Source organism: Rhinatrema bivittatum, chromosome 1, assembly GCF_901001135.1.
Source record: "Rhinatrema bivittatum chromosome 1, aRhiBiv1.1, whole genome shotgun sequence".
Classification (NCBI taxonomy): Eukaryota; Metazoa; Chordata; class Amphibia; order Gymnophiona; family Rhinatrematidae; genus Rhinatrema; species Rhinatrema bivittatum.
Window position 1 is genome coordinate 346,140,000 of NC_042615.1, and position 26,307 is coordinate 346,166,306.

General features: G+C 44.0%; 1 protein-coding gene across 1 annotated transcript in view; it reads left to right on the forward strand.

Moving 5' to 3' along the window:
- WDFY3 (WD repeat and FYVE domain containing 3) overlaps nucleotides 1–26,307 on the forward strand; it is a 616,621-nt gene that overhangs the window by 200,265 nt on the left and 390,049 nt on the right. The window contains 3 exon segments of the mRNA XM_029599364.1: nucleotides 1,611–1,772; nucleotides 21,293–21,485; nucleotides 22,683–22,869. Coding sequence (XP_029455224.1) covers nucleotides 1,611–1,772; nucleotides 21,293–21,485; nucleotides 22,683–22,869 — 542 coding nt within the window.

Below are 26,307 nucleotides of genomic sequence, written 5' to 3' on the forward strand. Positions count from 1 at the left end.
GTAACCTTTATTAAAATTTACACGCGTATCCCTTTTAAATTGGAAATACAAATAAACACAAGTATATGATTTGCACATATTTATCTGGCAAATTTCTTACTTATTTGGCTTTTCCCGCTACTTAGACGAGCAAATTTGAACTTATTTGGGTAAGTAATGCACTAATCCATCTAAATTCTGATTTATCTGGCCAAGTAGCTTCAGGCCTACTTAGCTGGATAAGTCTGAAAAGCACTACTTGTCCGTCTAAGTAGCGCTTTCCATACCTATCCGGCCACGTGCAGCTACTTATCTGGATGAATGCTGATTTATCTGGCTAAGTATGAACTTGCGCAACTCATAGTTTTTATATATGCGGGCATTTGTGGGCACAAATGTACTTGTATTTTATAATCTACGTATATCGTTTCTGCGCAGGTTATAAAATACTGTAGCAGCTTTGTGTGTGCCCATATACGCTTGCTGGTTTTGCTAATTTACTATAATTGAGCCCACAGCATTCCTGGTATTATTTTATTTGAGTTTGACAGCTTATTTGTATCGCATCTGCCTCTTTGTACACAGCCTGTGATCCTATGCTCTCACTTCTCTCTCTCTCTCACCTGCGCGCGCACACACAGCGATCCTATGCTCTCACTTCTCTCTCTCTCTCTCTCTCTCACACACACACACACACACTCTCTCTCTTTCTCTTTCTCAAACTCACTCTGTATGATTTTGTAGCACTGGCGTATCTGCTGACAGGTAATTTTGTATTCTGTCGCACACAAAACAAGGGTATTTGTAACTCTGCTGGGCTCTTACTTAAGCAAATGATCCTTCAAGTTTCCTAAGTTATGTCACAAACTATTTTGCTGCATTGCTATATCAAACATCACTTGAGGTTATAGTAACCATTTAGACTGGAACCCATAGCTTCCTACCAGCAATAGTTCTAGTGCAGGATTTTTGTTTTGCATATAATCTTAGATTGAATCTTTTCTCCTGCAAGGTGTATGGTTTTTGCCACCCATAAACATTGCAACAAATATTACTTCACCACTCTTTACAAATTTTACATTTGTTTTATTTTCCACATATAGCCAGTAAAAGATTCGACTGAGAGCCATTTCTCATTCTATGATTTTTGGAAGCATCAAAATCATGATGTCCCTGCACAAGCTACTGCCTGCTCTCGATGTCTTCCTCTGAGCCTGTTTCAGGGAGTAGGGATGTGAATCGGATCCGATATCGGATCCGATTCTGGTTCCGATTCACATCTCTATAGATGTGAATCGGATCCGATATCGGATGTGAATCGGATCCAATATCGGATCCGATTCACATCCCTATCAGGGAGTGCATGTCGTAAAGCATCAGTGAAGCTCAGCAAAGTACAATACTTGATCATATCTTCATATAATCTTCATGCTAGGCAAAGGAATTTGTGCTCCCAGGAATAAAATGGAAAGGATCCAAATATAGCAGCAAAATCACCTGTGGTTATTGCGGAGTCTGTACTATCCAATTATGCAGCTGTCTTTATCTACCTCCTTTTGTGTTATTCATATATACTTGACTGCCATGGGATGGTGAGATGTTGAATTTTAATTTGCTGTTTGTTTCTGCAGAAAACAGTGGACTGCATGACCACCATGTCTGTGCCTTCCACACTTGTTAAATGTCTGTATCTGTTTTTCGACCTGCCACATGTGCCTGAGGCGGTTGGGGCAGCGCAGAATGAGCTACCTCTAGCAGAGCGGCGAGCACTACTACAGAAAGTCTTTGTACAGGTGAGCCAGGGGCAAATAACCCAATTCTGAGTTTCTTAATCTGGGCAAATGTATGCTTTCTTCAGTATGGATTTTGTTGTAAATCATTACTACGGGGAGTGTGTGTTTCATAAAATGGGCAGAACCTGAGGGATTATTAAGACTGACCAACAATAATGGTAAGTTGTGCAATAATGGTGTTATCACTGTGTCATGCTCCTTTTCTGGTCTTTCTGGATGATATTTGTGATGCTTGTTACCTATACTAAACTTAACCTGAAAGAGTTGAAAAGTATAGCCTGTCTAAAAAGTTGTTCCATGGTCAACCGAAGAGTTTGCAAGGCTGAAATTTGGTCTTCGGCCAATAAAATAAGTGTAAAATTATGAAAATGTAAAAAAAAAAAAGAAAAAAGCAGTGTTGTCTAATGTTGGTGCTTATGGAGAGGTTCCCTGGCACCATGCTATCTCTGTCCTGGGTTAGAGGAAGTGGATTCGCTGGGCCTAAGTCATGCTGTCTCCTCTTTAGTAGGGCCATGGGATCTCCTCTCTCTGCCTCTGTAGTAGAGGATGGATGGCAAAGGCCAAGGGATCCCAGAGTCTAACCACTCTGTGCAGCCACATCCTTCTCTTCTTCCCTCCTATCTCTTTCTTTACCATTTCCTCCATTCTCTTGGTTATGCATCTTATTCCTCACTTTTCCTCTCAAGTTCCTCGCTTTACTCCTTCCCCCCCCTTTCCTCCCGGATTTTTTCTTTATCTTCCCTCTTTCCTGCCAAAGGTTTCTTTCCTTTCTCCCTTTTCCTCATTTCTTCCCCCTCACACTTTCCTTGGCTTTACCCCTTTTCCCTAGGTTCTTCTGTCCCCTCTCTGTTCTTTTTTAATCAGTATTTCCGAGTAATTCCCGCCCCTGACAGGGGGTGTGACCACATCGAGAACGAAAAATTTCAAGTTAGACAGTATGAGAAAGTTGTATCCAGTGATCTACCAATGGTGCATTCTCTCGGCAATTTTTAATGTTAGACTGGTGTTCAAAATACGGGTCTTAATCATTCGAGAGGTTTTCCCCACATATAGCTTCTGGGATAAGAATTGCCGTACTGGGTCAGACCAAGGGTCCATCAAGCCCAGTATCCTATTTCCAGCAGTGACTAATCCAAGACACAAGTACCTGGCAAGTACCCAAACATTAAATACATTTCAAGCTACTGTTGCTTATTAAAAGCAGTTTATGGATTTTTCCTCTAGGAGCCTATCCAAACATGTTTTAAACTCAGTTACACTAACTGCTGTAACCACATCTTCTGGTAATGAATTCCAGAGCTTAACTATGTCTATGTGAAAAATAATTTTCTTCAGTTTGTTTTAAATGAGCTACTTGATAACTTCATGGAGTGCCCCCCCTGTCCTTCTATTATCTGAGAGAGCAAATAACCAATTTACCTTAACTTTTTCAAGTCCTTTCATGATTTTGTAGATCTCAGTCATATCCTCTCTAAGTCGTCTCTTCTCCAAACTAAACAGCTCTAACTTCTTTAGCCTTACCTCATAAGGCAGCCGTTCCACGCCCCTTATCATTTTGGTTGCCCTTTTCTGCACTTTCTCAAGTGCAACTATAATCTTTTCTGAGATGCGCTGACCAGAATTGCACACAGTATTCAAGATGCGGTCTTAACATGGAGCGATACAGAGGCATTTATGATATCCATTGTTTTATTTGTCATTTCCTTAATAATTCCTAACATTCTGTTTGCTTTTTTGATCACCACAGCACACTGAGCTGGCAATTTCAATATATTATCCACTATGATGCCTAGATCTCTTTCCTGGGTGGTAACTCATAAGAAAGAACCTAACACTCGGGTCTATCCTGTACCGAGCGGTAGGAAGAGCTGCGTTAGTGCCTGCGGCACCCGCGGTTGCCGCACGCACAGTGCAGCACACCTACCGCTCGATCCTGAACATTAATTTTATGTAAATGTAAACCGCGTCCATGAAGCCTTAGGCCCGCGCAACCCATTTTACTGGATAGAGCGCCTATACAGTATCCTGGGTGCGCGGGCCTAACGCTTCACGCCACGCTGGTATCTGTCATTTCAAATGTCATTTGAAATGACAGATACCAGGAAGTCGGGACTGCCAGTCCCCCCTCCCCTCCTCCCGAAGCAGGGCGCGAAAAGCAGCCTTGCTCCGGGAGGAACAAAGAATAGACACTGACAGCGGCGAAGCGAAAAAAAACCAAAAGCAATTTTGGTTTTTTTTCAAAATTTTGGTTTTTTTCCAAAAGCGACTTACTTTTGGGATCTGTCAAGATCACAAAAGTAAGTCGCTTTTGGACGCCTGCACAACTTACTTTTTTTTGCAGCCATCAGCAGGAACACATGGCGATCGTGGCTCCCGTAGCTCCTCCCGACGAAGATGGCCGCCTGCACGGGGGAAAGCATGCAATTGGCCGCTCAAGACGTGGCGTCACATCCCGTGAGGAGGGGAGAACCGACAGCGGCGAAGCAACTTACTTTTTACAGCCCCCTCCGGACATCGGAGGGGGGCTGCAACGTTTTTTTCGCTTTTTCTTTTTTTGCTTCGGGAGGAAGGGAGAGGACTGGGGCTGCCACGGAGACCGGCACCCACGATTGCGGCCGGGGCAGGTGAGCGGGGGCTGGGGGAAAGCTTGCCACCTACCCTTACCCCTGCCTCTACCGCAGGGTCAGGGTAGGCGGTAAGTTTGCAGGTTAAACGCGCGACAAAACGGCAGGGAAAGATAGCGATAGTCGGGGCGCGGGTTACGGGATGCTAGGGAATAGCTAATTTGCTCGTTTGCATGCAATATCCATGCTGCGTGCGGAAGGGGTTGGCTGGGGATTTTAGGACGCAGTAGGAGTAGGTTATAGTGGATTCGGGATCGCAGGAAGGGATAACGCGGCCGGAAAGTGAGTAAAACGCGGCTTAGGAGCAGGGTAAACGCGGCCGCACTTTACAGGATAGACCTGATTGTGTAACTACAACAAGGGTTATGCATTATGCATTACTTTGCACTTGTCCATGTTAAAAATCTGCATTTCGAAGCCCAATCTTCCAGTCTTGCAAGATCCTCTTGCAATTTATCATAGTTTGCTTGAGATTTACCTAATCTGCATAATTTTGTGTCATCCGCAAATTTGATCACCTCACTCATCGTACCCCTTTCCAGATTGTTTATAAATATATTAAAAAACACTGGACCAAGTACATATCCCTGAGGCACGCCACTATTTATCATTTTCCACTATGAAGACAGACCATTTAATCCTACTCTCTGTTTCCTGTCTTTTAACCAGCTTGCAATTCATGAAAGGACATCGCCTCCTAACCCATGACTTTTTAGTTTTCTTAGAAGCCTCTCATGCGGGATCTCGAACGCCTTCTGAAAATGCAAATACACCACATCTACTGGTTCCCCTGTGTCCAAATGTTTATTCACCCCTTCAAAAAAATGTAGGAGATTTGTGAGGCAAGACTTTGCTTGGATAAATCCATGCTGGCTATGTCCCATTAAACCATCTTTATAACAGTTTTCACAATTTTTCCCGGCACTGAAGTCAGGCTCATTGGTCTATAGTTTCCCGGATCTCCCCTGGAGCTCTTTTTAAATATCAGGGTTACATTGGCCATCTTCCAATCTTCAGGTACAAAGGATGATTTTAATGATAGGTTACAAATTAATTGAAATAAGTCTGAAATTTCATTTTTGAGTTCTTTCAGAACCCTAGGGTGTATGCCATCCGGTGCAGGTGATTTACTACTCTTCAGTTTGTCAGTCTGGTCTACCACATCTTCCAGATTCACCGTGATTTAGTTCAGTTCATCTGAATTATCACCTATGAAAACCTTCTCCGGAATGGGTATCTCCCCAACATCCTCTTCAGTAAACACTGAAGCAAAGAAATCATTTAATCGTCCTGTGATAGCCTTATGTTCTCTAAGTGCCCCTTTAACCCCTCGATCATCTAATGGGCCAAACAACTCCCTCGCAGGCTTTCTGTTTTGGATATATTTTTTAAAGTTTTTATTATACGTTTTTACCTCTATGGCCAACTTTCTCTCTTAGCCTATCTTATTTATTTATTTATTTATTTATTTATTTAACTTTTAATATACCGACATTCATAGGGCATATCATGCCGGTTTACAAAAAACTGAAGCAGGTAGAAAATACAATGAACAAGGGTAGGGGAGAAGGGGAGCAGGCAAGAAAAAGGTGAGAGGTGGGCAGGGGAAGAGCAGCAATGTTTATGCTTAATCCTATTTTCTTCTGATGGATCCTTCTTCCAATTTTTGAATTAAGATCTTTTGGCTAAAATAACCTCTTTCACCTCCCTTTGTAGCCATGCTGCCAATAGTTTGAACTTCCTTCAACCTTTCTTAATGCGAGGAATATATATGGACTGTGCTTCTAGGATATATATATATTTCCCTTTTGAAAGCTTAGTGCTACAGCTGTGGATTTACTTATTGTCCCCCTTCTAGTCATTATTTCAAATTTGATCATATCATCACTATTGCCAAGCAGCCCCACCACCGTTACCTCACTCACCAAATCCTGTGCTCCACTGAGAATTAGATCTAAACTTGCTCCCTCTCTCTTCTGTTCCTGAACCAATTACTCCATAAAACTGTCATTTATTCCATCCAGGAACTTTGTCTGTCTAGCATGTCCTGATGTTTCACTTACCCAGTCAATATTGGGGTAATTGAAATCTCCTATTACTGCACTACTAATTTGGTTAGCTTCCCTAATTTCTCTTAGCATTTCACTGTCTGTCTCAACATCTTGGCCAGATGGACAGTAGTATACCCCTATCACTATACACTTCCCCAATATGCAAGGGATTTCTACCCATAAAGAATCAATAATGCATTTAGTCTCATGCAGGATCTTTACCCTTTTGGACTCTATGCCATCCCAGACATAAAGCGCTACCCCGCCACAAAGATGCTCCTCTCTGACATTGTGATATAATTTCTACCCTGGTATAGCACTGTCCCATTGTTTATCCTCTTTCCATCATGTCTCTGAGATGCCAATTAAGGGGCAGATTTTAAAACCTGCTTGCGTGGCCTACATTTGTGCGTGCTACCCGGTGCACACAAGTATACGCCCGATTTTTATAACATGCGTGCGCAGCCGTGCGCATGTTATAAAATCCAGGGTTGGCGGGTGCAAAGAGGTGCACACTAGTGCACCTTGCGTGCGCCGAGCCCTAGGGGAGCCCCGATGGCTTTCCCCATTCCCTCTGAGGCCGCTCTGAAATCGGAGCAACCTTGGAGGGAACTTTCCTTCTGCCCCCCCACCTTCCTCTCCCTTCCCCTATCTAGCTCACCTCCCAGTCCTACCTAAATCCCTCCTTACCTTTATTTTGTTATTTATGCCTACCTCCCCCCCTTCCTCAAAAGGTTCTCCAGTTCCTTACAAAACCGAATCCCTCTTCCTTACACCATCGTCTCATCCACGCATTGAGACTCCAGAGCTGTTCCTGCCTCTGGGGACCTGCGCTTGGAACAGGAGGGTTTTCAGAGAAAGCTACCCTGGAGGTTCTGGATTTAAGCTTTCTACCTAAGAACCTAAATTTGGCTTCCAGAACCTCCCTCCCACATTTTACTTTGTCATTGGTCCCACATATACCACGATAGCCAACTTCTCCCCAGCACTGTCTAAAATCCTATCTAGGTGACGCGTGAGGTCCACCACCTTCGCACCAGGTAGGCATGTTACCAGGTGATCCTCACGCCCACCAGCCACCCAGCTATCTACATTCCTAATAATCGAATCACCAACTATGATGGCCGACCTAATCCTTCCCTCCTGGGCAGTAGTCCTGGGAGACACCAGGTTGATGTTCTCCGATCATGAGACCTTCCTCCTCCAAAGCAGCACCAGGGCTTTGATGTCCCTGAAGGTCTCATCTATATACTTCTCCATCTGCCTCATCTCCTCCAGATCTTCCATTCTAGCCTCCAAAGATCGAACTCGTTCTCTGAGAGACAGGAGCTCTTTGCATCAGATGCACACATACAATTTCTCACTGCAGGGTAAAAAATCATATATAGAATGCAGAAGACTGGGAGGCCCCCTCTTGCTGCTGGACTGTTGCTGTCATCTTAAATTTGTTCAGTTCCTAGTTGTTTTAGGTTGCTGTGGGAGTAGCATTGCGTAAAATTAGGTTTCTTTAAATGTATTAGTGCATTCGCTATTTATCTGGTAGTAACCTACAAGGGAATGATCAAACTCTTGATAAGGTATGGGGAATTTAAGTTAAAAGGCTGATTAATTATTTTTATTTAGTTATATTTTTTTTATAGTGTGAAAGTGTCACCTGCCTATAAATTAAAGGATGAGCTGTGGGTGGGAGAGGGTTGGGACATACAAACACACAAACTTCTGTTTTTTTGCCTGCCTTTCTGAAGAAGTTTTGCAGTAAACATTTTGTTCTTGGAACACCATAATAACTGTGTGGAGAATCTTCATTGGAAGTTAGAAGAACAGTCTAGAGCATTGGGCCCTGAAAAAAAACCCTTCCTTCTACTAAAGAAGCTCATTATGGTTGAGAGTTGAGTAAGGACTCTGCTGATATTGAGTTGTGGCCCTAGTGCAGAAGAGTGCCTATAATTGGGGTTAGAGTAGCAAGAGTGACAATTTTCTCATTCATCTAGATCTTGTGTGCCATAAGACAATATACTAGGAGGCCACGTGTTGTGGAGTGCTAGGAGAGCAGTCCTGCTTACCAGGAGATGTGTGTTCTTGGACCACGGCTCGACCCCAGAGGAACTCCAAAGAGGTGCCGCGGCAGGCGAGGCATGCCCGAGCATGGGCTGGACAGGAGCGAGGCTGAACTGAAGACAGATGACTGGAGATATTGACCCTCCTCCGGACCTGCACACTTCGGAAGACCAGCAACGCAATGGTGGTCTTATGAACAGTCCTCCGACCGTTCCAAGCCCTTTCAGACCTGCCGCAGGGTACGGCAAGAAGCGGCAGGCTGGATGGAGGCCAAGGCAGCAAAGACCGGAACATGGAGATTCAGACGAAGACTCAGGAACGAGGTACTTGGAAGCACAGTCGAGACTCAGGAATGAGGTACTATAGACGTAGACTCGGGTATACGGACATTGGCATGGTCCCTCACGGCGCCCTACACAGCCATTACCACTGGTCTGGTCATGGACCACCCTGTCCTACATCTGCAGGAGCAGGACCAGCGCAGGAAGGAACGAGGCACTGAAGAATCAGGAACAAGGTACTGTAGACGTAGACTCAGGCAAGGTTCAAGGTAATCAGAAGACTCAGGCAGGATTCTAGGTATTCAGAAGTCTCAGGCAGGATTCTAGGTATTCAGAAGAGTCAAGCAAAGCACTGGATTGAGACTGCGACGCAGTGCGCCCTACACAATGCACCCGCGGGACTGGTCACGGACCACGCTGGACTCGAAGAGCCTCTAGACGAGATATGGCGCAGTGAATGGAGCATGTCTCAGAAGCTGTAGAGGCCTGCACCGAGGTGCGCCCTACACAGCCGCCAGTGGCTGGACGCGGACCACGCTGGGACGGTACAGATTCTGGAAGAGTCTTTGGCACGGACGGAGCAAGCACAAGGGACTCCGTAGACTAGGGATAAAGACAGAAGCGGAAGTCTCCCGGAGGTTTGTGCTGCAGAGGTGAGGAAGGCATTGCACCATGAAGCGCCCTACACAGCCCGCCCATGGGGCTGGTCTCGGACCACGACATGGCACACCAGGAAGAGTGGCACGAGGAACCAGGGGTTCAGGACAGCTAGACAGGATCACGGACATCAGGATCACGAGAAACAACATCTGGACTGGAACGCAGATTACAGGATCAGGAGACAGCCCTCAAGACTGGATCACGAACATCAGGAACATCAGGCGGACAACTGGACTGGAACATGGACATCAGGACAAGACGAGGAGCTCCAGTGAAGAACAGGAAACACAGGACCTTGAAGGAGAGCTGGAACAAGGACGACTCTGAAGCAAAGGACAGCAGGATCTCAGGAGTGTCTAACTCCTTGCAAAGGCAAAGCTGGAATGGACGCTGAGCTCTTTTGTAGGGCTGAAGATGACAACGCCCAGGGAGGGGTCAGCAGGGGGCCACACCTGGCTGGCCCTTGAAAAGCAGGAGATAGGGGTGCGCCCGCGCCTAGGGAAGCTGGAGAAGAGAAGATAGGCTGGTGGCGTCCCCAGCCACGTGGAAGGCCCGAGGAGAAGCAGGCAGGCTGCTGGAGTGGCTCCATGCCGTGAAGACTGAAGCAGGAAGAGAAGGATGGCTGCAGGCCCCGACAGGGACAGTCTCCTTGCCGGGCTAGGACCCGGGCAACAGCAGGCACCGACTGGGACAGCCTCCCTGCCCACCGAAGACCCCGGCAGCGGGAGAGACGGCCTCTATGCTATGCGAGGACCCCGGCAGCAGCTCCTGCCGCGAAAAGGAACAGTCGGCAGAGCTGGAGCGGCAGCGGCATCCCCAGCCGCATGGAATTGCTCCCAGTGGCCCGACCCTGCCACGCAGGACCAGCGACAGCCGGAGAGAAGCCCAGTGACGGCGGCCTGTCTGCCGCGAAGAAGACAGCGTCAGCGGCCCGACTGGCCATGTGAGGTAGGGAGCCTGCCCGCGAGGAGCGCGGGCAGGATCACAACAACATGCTCAAAAGCATATTGACAGAATAGAGGCAATCCAGAGTCTGATTACAAAAATGCTGTAATGCCCACATCATAAACCATATGAGGTAAAACTTAAAAACCTAAATATGTATACCTGAGTAGAGAGAAGGGAAAAGAGGCATTCAGATTCCTCAAAACTATAAATGGTTTTGAAATATTTTTTCAGTGGAAACGTATTTCGAAGGTTAGGGCTTGCATTATGAGGCTGGAAGTAGTTAATCTCAGGAATAATGTAAGGAAGCATTTCCTCGCAGAAAAGATGGTGAATATATATATGAAATAACCTCCCAATGGAGGTAATAATGGTAGCAAAATTTATGAAAGCTTGGTGTAAGCATAGAGGATCCTTTGTGGTGGGGAATGACGATAAAAGTGAAGATCAAGTAAGATATGTGGTCTTGCTGCAAGAAGAGGAAATGAGCAGACAAGATAAGCGGTTATTATCTACCACTATATTGTATGTTTCTGTGTTTCTATATCACACCAAAAGCATACGTTATGGGCCACATTTGAAGATAAGAAAGTCAATACAGTGCTAATTGCACATCTTTTAGTGTTCATCATTTTTTTTTTTTTTGCTTTGCATCAGAATTTTGCCTTAAATAAGATTTGTGCTATTTTAAAAAATTTTCTGACTAAATGATAGATGAATATTTTCTGATTTCTTTTTGCAAATTTCTTTTATTGCTTACAGGCGCAGACAGCAGAATTTTTGTTATTTATATGCCTTACAAAATTCACCAGAAAATTATTTAGTAAAAAAAGAATCTGAACCTATAGTTTGGTGGATGAAGCTTTAATGTTGCCTTTTTTTTATAGGGTTGAATATTCTATTAGCTATCTGGTAGATAAAATCTAATTTTTAAGCGTAATGATCTACAAAGTACATATTCATATTGGTGAAAAAGCATCAATGTATTGTTTTACTATGGATCCAGGATATTATTTAACATCTTTTTGATACTACATTCCGTTTTCCCCTGTTAGCATTCCCCGCTACAGTGATCTATGGAGAATGTGAAACAGCATTCCTTGGGAATAATAATTCCACTGGAACGTTAAACCATTGGGCTGTTATTAGGGAATGCTTTACCCAGAGACCACTTCTACTGTCATGATTATGGATTTTGGGAACTGGCAGAGAAGCTTTTTTGGGATGCAGTAAAAAACTAAATAAAACAGTTCCTGTTTCAGAGAAACTGGTATTTTCTGGCAATGCTGCTGGAAGCATTTGAAAATCATCATTCCTCTCATCAATTAGATTTACTTTCCACACATATCTTGCCTATGCTTCTGAGCAAATATGGAAAATCCTAACCTAGGCTCAATCTTAGAAAAGGTGAAGCAAAATCTGTGCATCATGCTTTTAGGCACAGTTGCACTGTGGGCAGCTGAAGCATGTGCTGCATGCGGCATTCGTTCTACAAGCATGCGCCCCATGTATCCCTGAAGGGCCGAGCCAGGTACTCATTCTGTAGCTGTATTCCAGGCAAATTCTGCTTTTACCTGACTGAAAAGATAAAGGGACATAAAAAGGGGTTGAATTAGTACAAGGTTGAAACTTGTGAGTGCTGGCGCCAGTTGTCAAGGCTTCAACTTTAGCTTCTGATCACTTGTGCATCTTCCATATACATTCATAATTCAGTCATTTAGAAAAAAATATATCTAAAGCCGAGAGCATATCTCATATTTACTTACCTCATGCTTGAATCAGAAATAGCTGAACAGCATTGAGGATGCAACTCTTGATGGGGGAAAGGTCAAACAAGTTCATTTGCCAGCATGTGGAGGAAATGGTGGCAGCCACAGGCCCTCATTTGCTGTGCTTGAGCCAGCCAGAGGACCCTAGGAAGACCGTTGTAGCCAGTATTGGAGAAGGAGCACTGTGACTGTGACACGCAAGTCCCCAGAGGCAGGCAGAGCTCCAGAGTCTCAATGCATGGATAAGATGATGGTGCAATGAAGAGGGATTCAATTTTGTAAGGAACTGGAGAACCTTTTGGGGAAGGGGCAGTCTTTTCCGAAGGGATGGGCTCTACCTTAACCAGGGTGGAACCAGGCTGCTGGCGCTAACCTTTTAAACTAAATCAAAGGGGAAAACCGACAGTCGCTCAGCAGCGCATAGTTCGGAGGGAGGTATCTTCGAAGGATACTAATGAAGCATTAGAGCTAGGACATCCCAACAGAGAGGTTCCAATAATAAGAAAAGTAGTTCAAGTGCCTATAATTAAAGACTCAGCTGAGCTAGAAGATTCCAATTTATACCTGTCAGCTGAAAAGCAGAATGTAAATACAAACAAAAACACACTTTGAAATGTTTGTATGCTAATGCCAGAAGTCTAAGAAGTAAGATGGGAGAATTAGAATGTATAGCAGTGAATGATGACATAGACTTAATTGGCATCTTAGAGACATGGTGGAAAGAGGATAACCAATGGGACAGTGCTATACCAGGGTACAAATTATATCACAATGACAGAGAGGAGCATATTGGTGGCGGGGTGGTGCTTTATGTCCGGGATGGCATAGAGTCCAACAGGATAAAGATATTGCAAGAGATTAAATGCAGAATCTAATCTTATGGCTAGAAATCCCATATGTGTTGGGGAAGAATATAGTGATAGGAGTATTCTACCATTCACCTGAGCAAAATGATGAGGCGGACAGTGAAATGCTATGAGAAATTAGGGAAGCTAACCAACAGGCCGATTCAGTAAAAGCGCTCGCCTGCTCACCCGGCGCGCACACAGGCCACTCTCCTGTACACGGGATTCAGGGGGGAAGAAGATGCAAATGAGGGCCCGCGGTAAAAAGAGGTGCTAGGGACACTAGCGCGTCCCTAGCACCTCCTTTTTGACAGGAGCGACTGCTGTCAGCGGGTTTGACAGCCGATGCTCAATTTTTCCGGCATTGTTCTTGAGCCTGCTGACAGCCACGGGTTCAGAAAACAGATGCTGGCATAATTGAGCGTCCATCTTCCGACCCACGGGCCGCAGGCACATTTTAAATTTGTTTTTATTTTTGGGGTCTCCGACTTAATATCACTATGATATTAAGTCGGATGGTGTACAGAAAAGCAGTTTTTTTCTGCTTTTCTGTACACTTCCCGGTGCCAGCTGAAATTAGTGCCTGCCTTTGGCGGGAATGTTTAATAGGCCCATCAACATGCATTTACATGTTGCAGGCACTATTAGTTTCGGGGGGGGGTTGGCCGTGCGTTTTTGACGCGCTGTTACCCCTTACTGTATAAGGGGTAAAGCTAGCGCGTCGAAAACGCATGTCCAAACCCAGGCTAACAGTGCGCTCCACAGGAGCGCACTGTACTGTATCGGCCCATAAATTGGTAGTGTAGTAATAATGGGAGAATTCAGTTACGCAGTATTGCTTGGGAAAGTGTAACATCAGGACATGCTAGAGAGGTAAAATTCCTGACTGGAATAAATGACAGTTTTATGGAGCAATTGTTTCAGTAACTGACAAGAGAGGGAACAATTTTAGATCTAATTCTCAGTGCTTCACAGGATTTGGTGAGCGAGGTAACAATGGTGGGGCCACTTGGCAAAAGTGATCATAATATGATCAAATTTGAATTAATGATTGGAAGGGGGTCAGTAAGTAAATCTATGGTTCTAGCACTAAACTTTTTTGATAAAATGAGAAAAATAGTTAAAAAAAACAAACAAACAAACAAACAAAACAAAAAAAAACCAAACAAACTTGAAAGGTGCAGCTACAAAGGTTAAGAGTGTGCAATAGGTGTGGACATTGTTAAAAAAAAATACCATCTTAGAAGTGCAGTCCAGATGTATTCCATGCATTAAGAAAGGTGGAAGGAAGATCAAACGTTTGTCGGCATGGCTAAAAAGTGAGGTGAAAGAGGCTATTTTAGCCAAAAGATCTTATTTCAACAATTGGAAGAAGGATCAATTAGAAGAAAATAGGATAAAGCATAAGCATTGGCAAGTTAAATGTAAGACATGGAGAAGACAGGCTAAGAGAAAATTTGAAAGAAGTTGGCTATAGAGGCAGAAACTTTTAATAAAAATGTTAAAAAATATATCCAAAACAGAGAGCCTGAGAGGGAGTTGGTTGGATTGATAGATGATCGAAGGGTTAAAGGGGCACTTAGGGAAGATAAGGCCATTGCGAAAAGATTAATCAAATTCTTTGCTTCGGTGTTTACCGAATGATCTGGAAAGGGGTATGACAATTGAGATGATCAGATTTGCGGATGACACGACATTATGCAGAGTAGTTAAATCTCAAGCAGATTGTGATAAATTTCAGGAAGATCTTGAGAGACTGGAAGATTGGGCTTCCAAATGGCAGATGAAATTTAATGTGGACAAGTGCAAAGTGATGCATATAGGGAAAAATAACCCTTGCTGTAGTTACACAATGTTAGGTTCTATCTTAGGAGTTACCACCCAGGATAGAGATCTAAGTGTCATTTTAGATAATAGATTGAAATTGTTGGTTCAGTGTGCTATGGTGGTCAAAAATCAAACAATGTTAGAAATTATTAGGAAGGGAATTGCAAATAAAACGGTGGATGTCATAATGCCTCTGTATTACTCCATGATGAGACTGCACCTTAAATGCTGTGTGCAGTTCTGGTTGCCACATCTCAAAAGAGATATAATTGCACTGAAGAAAGTGCAGAGAAGGGCGTCAGAAATAAGGGGCATGGAACGCCTCCCCTTTCAGGAACAGCTAAAGAGGTTAGGGCTGTTCATTTTGGAGAAGTGACTGAGAGGGGTATGATAGAGGTCTTCCAAATCATGAAAAGTCTTGAATGTAAATTGGTTATTTACTCTCTAAGATAATAGAAGGACTAAGGGGCACTCCATGAAGTTAGCAAGTAGCTCATTTAAGACAAATTGAAGAAAATTATTTTTCACTCAGCATATAATTAAGCCCTGGACATCATTGCCAGAGGATGTGGTTATGGCACGTAATGAACAGGGTTTAAAAAAGGTTTGGATAAGTTCCTAGAGGAAAAATCCATAAACTGATATTAATCAGTAAGGAATGGTAGCTTGAGATTTATTTATTGTTTCTATCCATGCCAAATACTTTTGAGTTGGATTGGCCACTGTTGGAAACAGGATGCTGGGCTTGATGGACCCTTGGTCTGACCCAATATGGCATTTCTTATGTTCTTAGACTTGACTGCTGACCCTAGAAGCAACTGTGGCCCACACTCTTTGTGGGAGTGAAGCAGTATGCATATTTTTATGGGGGGAGAGGTCATTTTCAAATGCTTTTATGCACAGAAATGGGGTTTTATAAAATTGCCTGTCTGAGTGCAGGTAAACTTACATGCGTTTGTCAATGTCATATAATAAAAAGCCATTTAGATGGATAAATGAAATAGCTACCCAGCTATATCCAGAACCGTATGCGGCTAAATTCTAGCCGCATAATGACTTTGCGTGTCTTGCTTGATGATAATCTGGCTATGAGAAAACACATCAATATGACGATGAAATCGGGGTACAATAAAGTCCGCTTGTTGAAACAATTAAAACCATTGCTAGATAAAAATGATTTTTGTACAGTTTTTTTAGGCCATGATATTTTCTGGTTTTGATTACTGTAACGCCCAATTATTAGGATTACCAGCTACAAGTTTAAGACCTACAGAACGCTGCAGCAAGAGTGCTGATGGGGAAAAAAAGATGACCACATCACCCCAGTATTGAAGTCGTTACATTGGCTTTCAATAAAATATCTTATACAATCTAAAGTTTTGACCACCATTCATAGAATCATAAATAAATAAAGACTCAGACTGGCTTGGAGCAGCATTACACTTTCATACTCCACAAAGATACCTAAGATCAACCAACAAGGGCCTGTTGAGCATTCCATCGATTCAAAGTGCCTATCTGTCTGAAGTGAGAGACAAAGCACTTTCAGTTGCTAGACCAAAGTTGTGGAACACTTTACCAGAAGATATAAGAACACAAAAATATCTTAAATCTTTAAAAAAAAGGATTACAAATCCAGCTATTTGAAACTGCTTTTGAGATTGACTAGATTCATCTTTAAAAGGTATTAAACTGGACTGTAAGAGGGTTGTGTGAAGAAAGAATCAGGTTCAAAGTTCATTGATTATATGTATGCTTTTTAATCATGTTTTTAATTTGTGACTGTAAATGCTTGTGAACTGCCATGATTGTCCCACAGAATGATGGTTTAGAAATAAGTTTTGTTTTGTTTCTTTTATTTATGTGGCTAGAATTTAGCTGCGTAAGTTGGGGGCATTCCAGGGGAGGGCGGGAGGCATTACCGGACGGAGCAGAATTAAACCACATAAATTATGCGAGTAACTCTGATATTCAGAGATAGCTGCTCAATTTATGTGGCTAACTTTGGTCGCACCGTATGACTAACTTTAAGGTAGCTGGGGATATTCAGCATTGCGGTCATGTTGCTGAATATCCTCGTTATGTTAGTCGGACAGCTCCACAGCTGAAAATTGACCTCCCATGTTCACGTGCAGATTTCTTCAGACTGTGTGGAGGCATTCTTGGGGAGCTGGGTTGGGATGGATTTTTCACTGACGTGCATACTTATCAACTTTAAAAAATATGAATGTAAGTTTACATGGAAATTAGTACACTCCAGATAGCAGGTATAACTGATGTGGGTACTCTTAGTGGGATAAATTTAAAAGTGAATGTGTTCACATGCATTTCCTAGAAAATTGGTATATTTCCTAGCGTGTAGCAGATGGACTCAGGACCAATGGGTATAGTGTACTCGTGCTAGCAGAGCATATTTGCTGCATAAATTAGCCACGATATTATAGAGTCGCATGTGAAGGTGTGAATGAGGGGGCAGATAGGATTGAATGGGCAAAACCAGGGCAAAGTTAAAATGGAGGATAAGAGAAACTACAAATCCCATCCTTCCTGGAGAAAGGTAGCTCCACATCCAGGCCCCCAGTCTATTTTCACTTTCAAAGGGAGACTCCTTGTAAACTTTCTTTGAAAATTTGAGCTGGCAACATAATGTGGGTAGTTTTGTACTTGCTTTTAAGTAGGAGCAGTATACAGCTGTGAAAGTTTGTGTGGAGATTTCAAAATGAAATCCCTGTGTATGTTTCCCTTCCCCCAACCATCTAACCCCAGTTTTCAAACCACATTTTTCTGTGATTAAACATGTCTGAAAAACTGAAAATTGCCCTCCCCGTTTGCTCTGGGACACAGGGAAGTTTGTCTTTTTTTTCTGTTTCTTGCTGCGACTTTTTCTATTGGTCTGCAAAAGCATTTGGTTTTATCAGACAGATCCTGTTTCAGAAATGGGAGAAAGAGGTGCCCGGCTCCACCTCCTCTTAGCTCTCCCCCAGACTTCTCTTTCTCTCTGTATAATGCAATTTTAGCGAGTGTCTTTTCTGCCGCCCATCTGGAGGTAGGATTGGATGCCACTGCAAGCATCCGTTGAGCAACACTCTCGCAAACGAGCCTGCTTTTATTCCCGTTTGGGGCTTTGCTAAAAAACACTCTGGGTTCTTCCGGAATTTGCCTTTTATCAAACCCAGAAACGCTGGTATAGCAGTTTGAATCATGGCTTGTTGGTTTCAGGTGAAAGACAAAAGACAAACCAAAGTCTGTTTAGTACAATGGAGGCTGTGGTTTACTGGCTTTCAACCTGTCAAGCCATTTGCCAGCTATTTGTAGATAAAAGAACACATTATGTATTTCATATTGTTTATGTCACTTAGGTAATTTTTGATTTTTGGTTTCATATAGTACAATTGGAGCATTTTGCCTTGAGGACAAGAAAAGTCATACTGAACCAAATAATGTACTTTCAGGTTGTTGGGAAGTGAAACTGATGCTGCCGTTTCATTTGCTTGCTGAATTGACTATGAAAACGAATGGGTGCAGAGTGAGGAAGGTGTCTCAAACCCTCCCCTCCTCCCGTCCCATGGAATCCATTTCTTATTGGTTTTATCTTCCTCTCATCTCTCACTTCACAACCTCACTTCACAAACTTTTCAATTAAAAAAAAAAAAAAATGTACTAAAGCATGCACCTACTGCCCTAGGCAATCTTCGGCCTAATTATTAAGGGGTAGATTTTAAAAGAAGCGTGATCAGCCTACTTTTGCTTGCGCATCAGACTCAAGCAAAAGTACGCTGGATTTTAGTAGATACGCGCGGAGCCGCGCGTATCCACTAAAATCCCTGGATCGGCGCGCGCAAGGCTATTGATTTTGTATAGCCGGCGCGCGCCAAGCCGCGCTGCCTAACCCGTTCCCTCCAAGGCCGCTCCGAAATCGGAGCGGCCTCGGAGGGAACTTTCCTTTGCCCTCCCCTCACCTTCCCCTCCCTTCCCCTACCTAACCCACCCGCCCGGCCCTGTCTAAACCATCCCCTTACCTTTGTCGGGGGATTTACGCCTCCCGGAGGGAGACGTAAATCCCCGCGCGCCAGCGGGCCTCCTGCGCGCCGGGCCGCGACCTGGGGGCGGGTACGGAGGGCGCGGCCACGCCCCCGGACCGCCCCGGGACGTAGCCACGCCCCCGTACCCGCCCCCAAAACGCTCCCGACACGCCCCCGAAACGCCGCGACGACCGGGCCCGCCCCCGACACGCCCCCCTCCGAAAACCCCGGGACGTACGCGAGTCCCGGGGTCTGCGCGCGCCGGTAGGCCTATGTAAAATAGGCTTACCGGCGCGCAGGGCCCTGCTCGCGTAAATCCGGGCGGATTTACGCGAGCAGGGCTCTTAAAATCCGCCCCTAATTGTTATCAATGTAGTCATTATTATTGTTTTATTTTGAGACCCACTGTTTAATCGTTATATGTATAGTTTTGGAGACTCATGGCTTACTGTTTCATGTTCATGTTAATATGCGTATGTTAATTGCCTTGTTTTACTGTTTTATGTAAAAAGCCCTGGTCAGGTAAGCCCCGGGCGAGCTGCCATTCTTTGTGAACCGGATTGATTTGTATCTCATACAGGAATCTCAGTATATAAAAATTAAAAATACATAAATACATAAATAACCTTCCAAACAGCTCTGTCAACTTTCGACCTGTGCAGTTCAACCCTAATCCCAGCTGGTATTGGCCGCCCTCTTATCTGTTCAATGACATTTCAGAAACCACCCAACTGAATTAATACAAAATGTATTCCATGTTGTAAGGCATTGTGTGTCCCCTGCTTTTTAGCTGTCACTCTTCTACATTTAAATAAGGCTAGCAGAATTTCCTGCTCTTTGCAGGGAAGGTGCTGTGTGTGTGTGTGTCTGCCAGAGGATAGAGAGAAAGTAGGGAGCATGTCCTAGACCCGACCGATATTAAAAGTTTGAAATCCTATCCACTCTGCTGCTTTCTTGCCCTACCAGTCGGCTTGAGCGGCCATCAGTGTTTGTAGCGACTGGTCAGCAAGACTTTGACCTCTCAGAATCTCTAGCCTGAAACTCAGACAGGCCCTCGGCCGTTGACACAAAACCCTCTACCATGAGAAATATAGAGAGATATAGTTAGGCTGCCAGGTGCAAAGTAAACATTTATCTTTCAGCACGTGAGAGTCTGCTCAGTTACATAGAGAAAAGGTCCACAAACAAGTTGTAGGTGACACCTTTTACCCAAACCAGTTTGATGCTTTTGACAGCTGTGCTTCCTTCATCAGTTCAGAATCGATGCTGCTCTGAGGGAAGGAAAGTTAACAGCACTGTATTGTCAGTCTAATAAACAGGTATCACCCGTAGCTTGTCTGCTAGCCTTTATTTTTATGTGTGAGTTGAGGTAGAATATGTGACAGTTTGCTTTATTATTTTTGAGCCCTTACACTTGAAGTTCCTTTGTAATGACCCTGCTTTCTAAGGAGCAGCAGTGTTGGCAAGAGTGCCACGGAGGTGATCTGATCTATGTTGGTAAGGGCTGAGTAGGTGGAATGCATGACTAATTGGCCACTGTTGCCGCTGATGTCATCTGCCCTTCAATGGCCAACATACAGTTCCCAGGAGGACTGGAAAGCCACTTTGAAGAGTCAGCAGATAGCTTCCAAATATCTTGCTCGGTTTATGTAAGGCAAACGTGGATGTTTGAAGTGTTGCTGGTGCTGTTTTCACCTGTTTCTGATCAGAGCATTTTATTAGCAGTGACTGGGCTCACAGACTGCTCCTAAGCAGTTCCCGACATCCTGGGTTACTGAAAATTGTACTCATCCTGCAACAAAGAGTCCCTGGAGTCAAGAGGTGGTGGGAAGTTCATTTTGTGTATTAGGACGTGGTCTGTGGCAGTGATGCTCAGTTTTTATCACTCTGTGGACTGTTTTCTCAGTGAAAATGTTCTATGCCTGTTGCAAATTTACCTCTTCATTTTAATCTAAAACTAAACTGTTATGTGACTATGATTCAGTAACACGTGTATGTACAGTATGTGTACATGGATATATACCTGTGTATATATGTTATCTGTCTTTCTCAATATAAATAAAATATGCATGTATAACCAGGGATGGATTGGCTTATCGGGGGATCGGGCATTCCCCGGTGGGCCGATTGCTCCAGGCACGTGATTTGCCGTGCGCTGCCGTGACAGAGCCGTGCTTGGCAGACCATGTGATGTGTCCTGGGCCGGCCTGGGCAGCGAATACCCGGGCCGGTCCGACATCGTGAATCCGCTGCTGTGTATAACAGAGTCACACTGAGGTTCTAAAGAGTGGTGCATAGCAGGCTGAGTATCATTGGGCTGTGAATTAAGGTCCAGATTTGTCTCTGTGACTCCTAGTGTGGGAGCACTGCACCGAGCAGGTCCTACTGTGCAGAATAAACATTAAAATCCATGCTTTCTTCACTTGCTGGCATTTTAGATCTTGGTGAAATTGTGCAGCTTTGTGTCCCCGGCGGAAGAACTGGCTCAGAAGGATGACCTGCAGCTCCTTTTCAGTGCAATCACCTCCTGGTGCCCTCCTTACAACTTGCCTTGGCGGAAGAGTGCTGGCGAAGTCCTGATGACCATATCACGCCATGGCCTTAGTGTCAACGTAGTCAAATATATTCATGGTATTTTTTTCCCTCATATTTGTTTAGATTTTTTCCTTGCACTGATGATAAAATGTTTTGCTCTTGAGGTCGGTGGATTGAATGTCATATTCTTCAGGTTAGAAATGCCTATTACTACTTATAATAAAGCCAGTAAGACTGACCTTTTTCCTCCCTAACTCTGTTATTTCACTGACTAGGCCCAGGGCCCCTGAAGTAATGTGTGAGTGGCCAAAAAAATAAACAGTAAATTCAGGTGACAGCCATTTGTGAGAGGGAAAACCCTCTGCTGCAGCCTGGGGTTTTATGGCTTGTTGCTTGAAGTTGTAGCTTCTGAAACTCAGAATTATTGCAGAGTTAATATCCTGTGTACTGCCGATTGATGTAGTTTCCCACTCACATGTTGTTCTGTTGTGGGGTTTTTGGTTTTTTTTTCCTATTTTCCCTCGGCCCTCGAATCACCATTCCCAATGCCCCACCTCTGTCTGCATGATGATTCCTTGGGTGCCCCTTCCACAGAAAGGCTACAGTCAGGGAAGGGGTGGATAGGGCACAGCTATGGGAGCTTTGCAGGATTGCCAAGGCAGGGAATCCAAGGCTCAGTGCATTCTCTGACTCCTTTTCATCCAAATTCCTCCCTCCGATGTACAGACTGCATGCACTTGCATTACCCTCTGGTGGCTGAGGGGTAGAAAACCTAAACCATGCCACCAAGCGTAATCAGCTCCCTTCTAGCTATGGCCTGACTGAAGAGCAACACTCTCTGTTGTTACTCTTAAGCAACACACTCTGTTGTTACTCTTAAGCATCACACTCTTGTTACTCTTAAGCAACACGCTCTGTTGTTACTCTTAAGCAACATGCTCTGTTGTTACTCTTAAGCAACATGCTCTGTTGTTACTCTTAAGCCTACCAGCTTTTGCCTTATGTATGCATTAAATGCCTTCCTGTAGAAAACAGATGCAGCAATCCATGCAAGGAACCAGTCAAACTGCCGGTGCCTGCAAGTATGTCCCCTTTTTAAAAGGAGAATCAGCAGGCTCAGAGTTGAGCCTCATTTATTTCCCATATGTCCTTTCTTTCTTTTAGTTGGTCTGACAATCAGGATAACTGGTTTGCAGCGTTGTACAACACTTTAGGATAATGCCAACAGTTTTTGAGATGTGGGATTCTAGCAGCTCGTGTTCACTTGTGTCACTGTTGTCTGTGCTCTTGCAGAGAAAGAGTGTTTGGCCACGTGCGTTCAGAACATGCAGCAGTCGGACGACTTGTCTCCCTTGGAAATAGTCGAGATGTTTGCTGGGCTGTCATGTTTCCTGAAGGATTCCAGCAATGTTTCACAGACACTGCTGGACGATTTCAGGATATGCCAAGGATACAGCTTCCTTTCCGATCTTTTGCTCAGGTACTGCTATTTAAAAAAAAAAACAAAAAAACAAAAAAACCAAAAATAACATATAAGAGCTTATTCTAACAAAAGTGCATTTTGCATGTTTCTGCGATGCACTGCCAGAGCGGTTGCTTTGCAGAAGAACAGGGATTCAGAAAACCTGGTCAGAAAAGAAGTTTGCTGCTTCCTAATTTTAGTTTCAGGATTGTAATTGGAAGAGCTTTTTATTTCCTTTATTTATGTCCCCATTGGGTTGGCTGCTTCTATGCTTTGCGCTCTGTCACTGATAAGCTGTCTACAGCGTCTCAGGGTCCCCATTATCAGGGTTCAAGTCAGAAAGCTTTCTTGGAGGGGACCGCATCACACTGACAGCGAAATAAAAGGGTCAGATTTATGTCTGTTTGGGATCAAACTCCTCTGTCTCCTTCTATTTCCTCTCCTCTTCCATTTGTCTCTTCTGACTGCTACCACTTCTGTTTCTCCTAGTTCTTCACATCTCCAAATGCATCTCTGTAAGTCCATCATCTTCCCAGATCACTTAAGTCCTGAAGTCCCCCAGTCTGTCTTGTGTTCTTTTTGCCACTCTGTGCACGCAGGCTCTCTCCTCCTCCCCAATTCTGTCCCTTCTCTCCTCCCCAACCTTTTTCTCTTCCCCCCCCCCCCGTTGCCTCTCTGCCTCCTTCCATGCCCTCTTTGAGCTTGCTCTTGCCCCCTTGCCACCCACTCTTTCTCTCTGTGTGCTCTCCTGACATGATGGATCATGACATTCTTAGTTCAGCAGCACAGCAGAATCTGTACTCTCCCTTCCTGGGCTTCTTTTAGATGCGTTGCATGGGAGGGAGGGGCAGTTTGCTGAAATCCAGCTTTCTTTCCTCCTAGGCCACCTTCTGCTGGCAGAGAGCATGGTTGCAGTCTAAGGTGCCAGAGGATGCCAATCCGTTTTCAGGGGGCAGCAGCAGCCCTGGTATCCCAGCCCCAAGCAAAAATCTCACATCTTTTAATGGGGCCGATGCAATATCACGAGGGTAAAAATGTGCATCCAAACTGGGCACCCGATTTTTTTTTCAACGCGCGCACATCCATCTCTACTGGGCGCACAATGGAATATTCTGATGAGCTGCCGCGCTAAAAAGGAAGCGCTAGGGATAAATTGAAGGTTCCTAGCGCTGAAAATTATCGGGCACCCAGGAGACGTGGCTGTGCGCAGGTTAGGAAAACGGACACTCAATGCGAGTGTCTGTTTTATCCTGTCGCAGATAATTTATCGGCACAATATGCACACACAATATACACTGCCTGGAGCGTGTATATTGTGCTTGTATATTGTGCACCCCCCAAAAATTTTTTTTCATCAAGCTTTTCATTTTTTAATAATTTTTAGTCATCTCAAGAAGTAGATCTTAGTATCGCACTGATACTAAGTGGGAGGGACCACAGAAAAGCAGTATCTTTTGTTTTTTCGTTGAGCCCTTGACGCATAGCAAGACTTTACTCCAGCTCCGAGGCTAGTGTTAAATTTGCAGTGTTAAAAAGTACATGTCGGGCATACGACGATTTTTTGCGTTGGGGTTAATAGCTAATTGCCTCATCTACATGGCATTTATATGTGATGAGGGCTATTAGCTACGAGTTTGTTTGGACGTGCGTTTTGGATGCACTAACCCCCTTATTGTATTGGTGTTAGACTAGCACGTCCAAAATGCGTGTCCAACCGCAGGTTAACCTGTGCGCTAGGCTGAGCTACTTTATTGCATCAGCCTGAATGAGAGGGCAGGCTATGGGAATCTTGTGATCATGATGTAGCCCTAAGTGAACCCTATATTCTCTAATGCAAAAAGCGAGGCATAAATCTAGACTGAGAAAAACAGTGCGCCAGCATCCATATATAAAGAGGAGCTTAGACATCGATTTTAATGGTGCTTCAGTATTCATGCTGAGAACAGGGCAAGCAAATACCTCAAACCAAATCAGAAACCATTGGTTACTTAGCCTTAGATGCATGTGACAAATCTTAAGGTGTGTAGGACACTGCTTCCTTGCATCAGCACCAGAGGAAGGGAGGGTGGAAAGCAGAATCTGAAGGGATACTTTGGTGATAGTTAATTTTTTCCTCAAGATATGATTGTTCTTTTGAGTACAAAACAGAAGTTTCCTACAGTGATGAGCTAATCTTGTTGTAGAATTGTAATCTAAAAAACCCCAAACAATTGGTAGAGCTCTTATTTATTGCTGCTATTCATATTTCTAAATATAAAAGGGCAGTCATACTTGGAGCTCCACAGGATAAAATAACATCCTGTACGAGTTTTTTGCTGAATGTCTTGGGACCACATCAGCAAAATTCACTCTTGGCAGCAGGCCTCAGAGGCACTTGTTGAAAAAGCTCCAAACAGCCCCTCTTGACAAGTCTGCAGCCGTGATCCTTTCCTATAGAAAGAGTGCTGAAAAATAGTCATTTAAATGGCCGAAACATCACGCATAATAAGGTAAAGCAACTCTAAGGGAAACTAGAGGCCAGGTCAGGTAAAGGCACAATATTGCACTGCAGTGTTGCTGACAGAGAGTAGGTATAACACATGTGATGCTTTTCATAGCACTGTGGGACGTTTGCTTAAATTATAGCACTTTCAGGCAAAAGATTGTTTGCATAAGATTTTACTTGCTTAGGTAGATGATGAAGAAAGCAAAATCATTTGGTAAAAGATATTGCACTATTTCAAAATTGTGCAATTAAAGTGCACTGCAGGCTTTTTTGCATTTTTTTCCCCAAAACTTTAAATATGGCCCTTAGTGAGAAAATTGTTGTATTAAATGCTGGAGAATGTTGCATTTATTGTATTTTTATTTTCTATATTTATTCAGCACCTTGCAGTAGTAGTGTTCGACATAAGGAAGCTAACTGCAAGAGAGGGGAAAAAAGTGCACCATGGAGTAGGCTAGATAGACCCTGGATGTCCTCGAAAACCAACAACAGAATTTAAATTTACCGTGAAACCTATTAGGAAAGCAATAGTGAAAGCCCGGCAGAAAGGGAAGCAGAGGCATAGGGAGGTAACTGAGAGAGTAGATGGATGGGCAGAGTTCCTGTAGTGCCGAAAAAGGCCAAAAGGAAGAGTTAGGGAGGCTGAATGGCGGCCTGCTGAGGTAAATAAGATCCGGAGAAGGAAAGGAGGAGAACCAGGAGCGGACCATCAAGCCGAAAATTTAAGAGCATGGGCTAGAAGAGAAGGAAGGGGCCAGCTGTGTGAAGCCAGGGTTTCTGTTGCAGCTGGAGAAGGCAAGAGGTGTAAATTCAATAGAACGAAAGCCCAGGAGTGCTAAAGGGATGATGGGGAATGAAATCCTCAGTTTTTGAGGCACTTGGACAGTCGAATAAAAATTGCACCAAAGCCTAGAAAGAGCATGTTTTAGAAATATACATTGCACGTGTTCCGTCTTTTTACTGAGCTACAA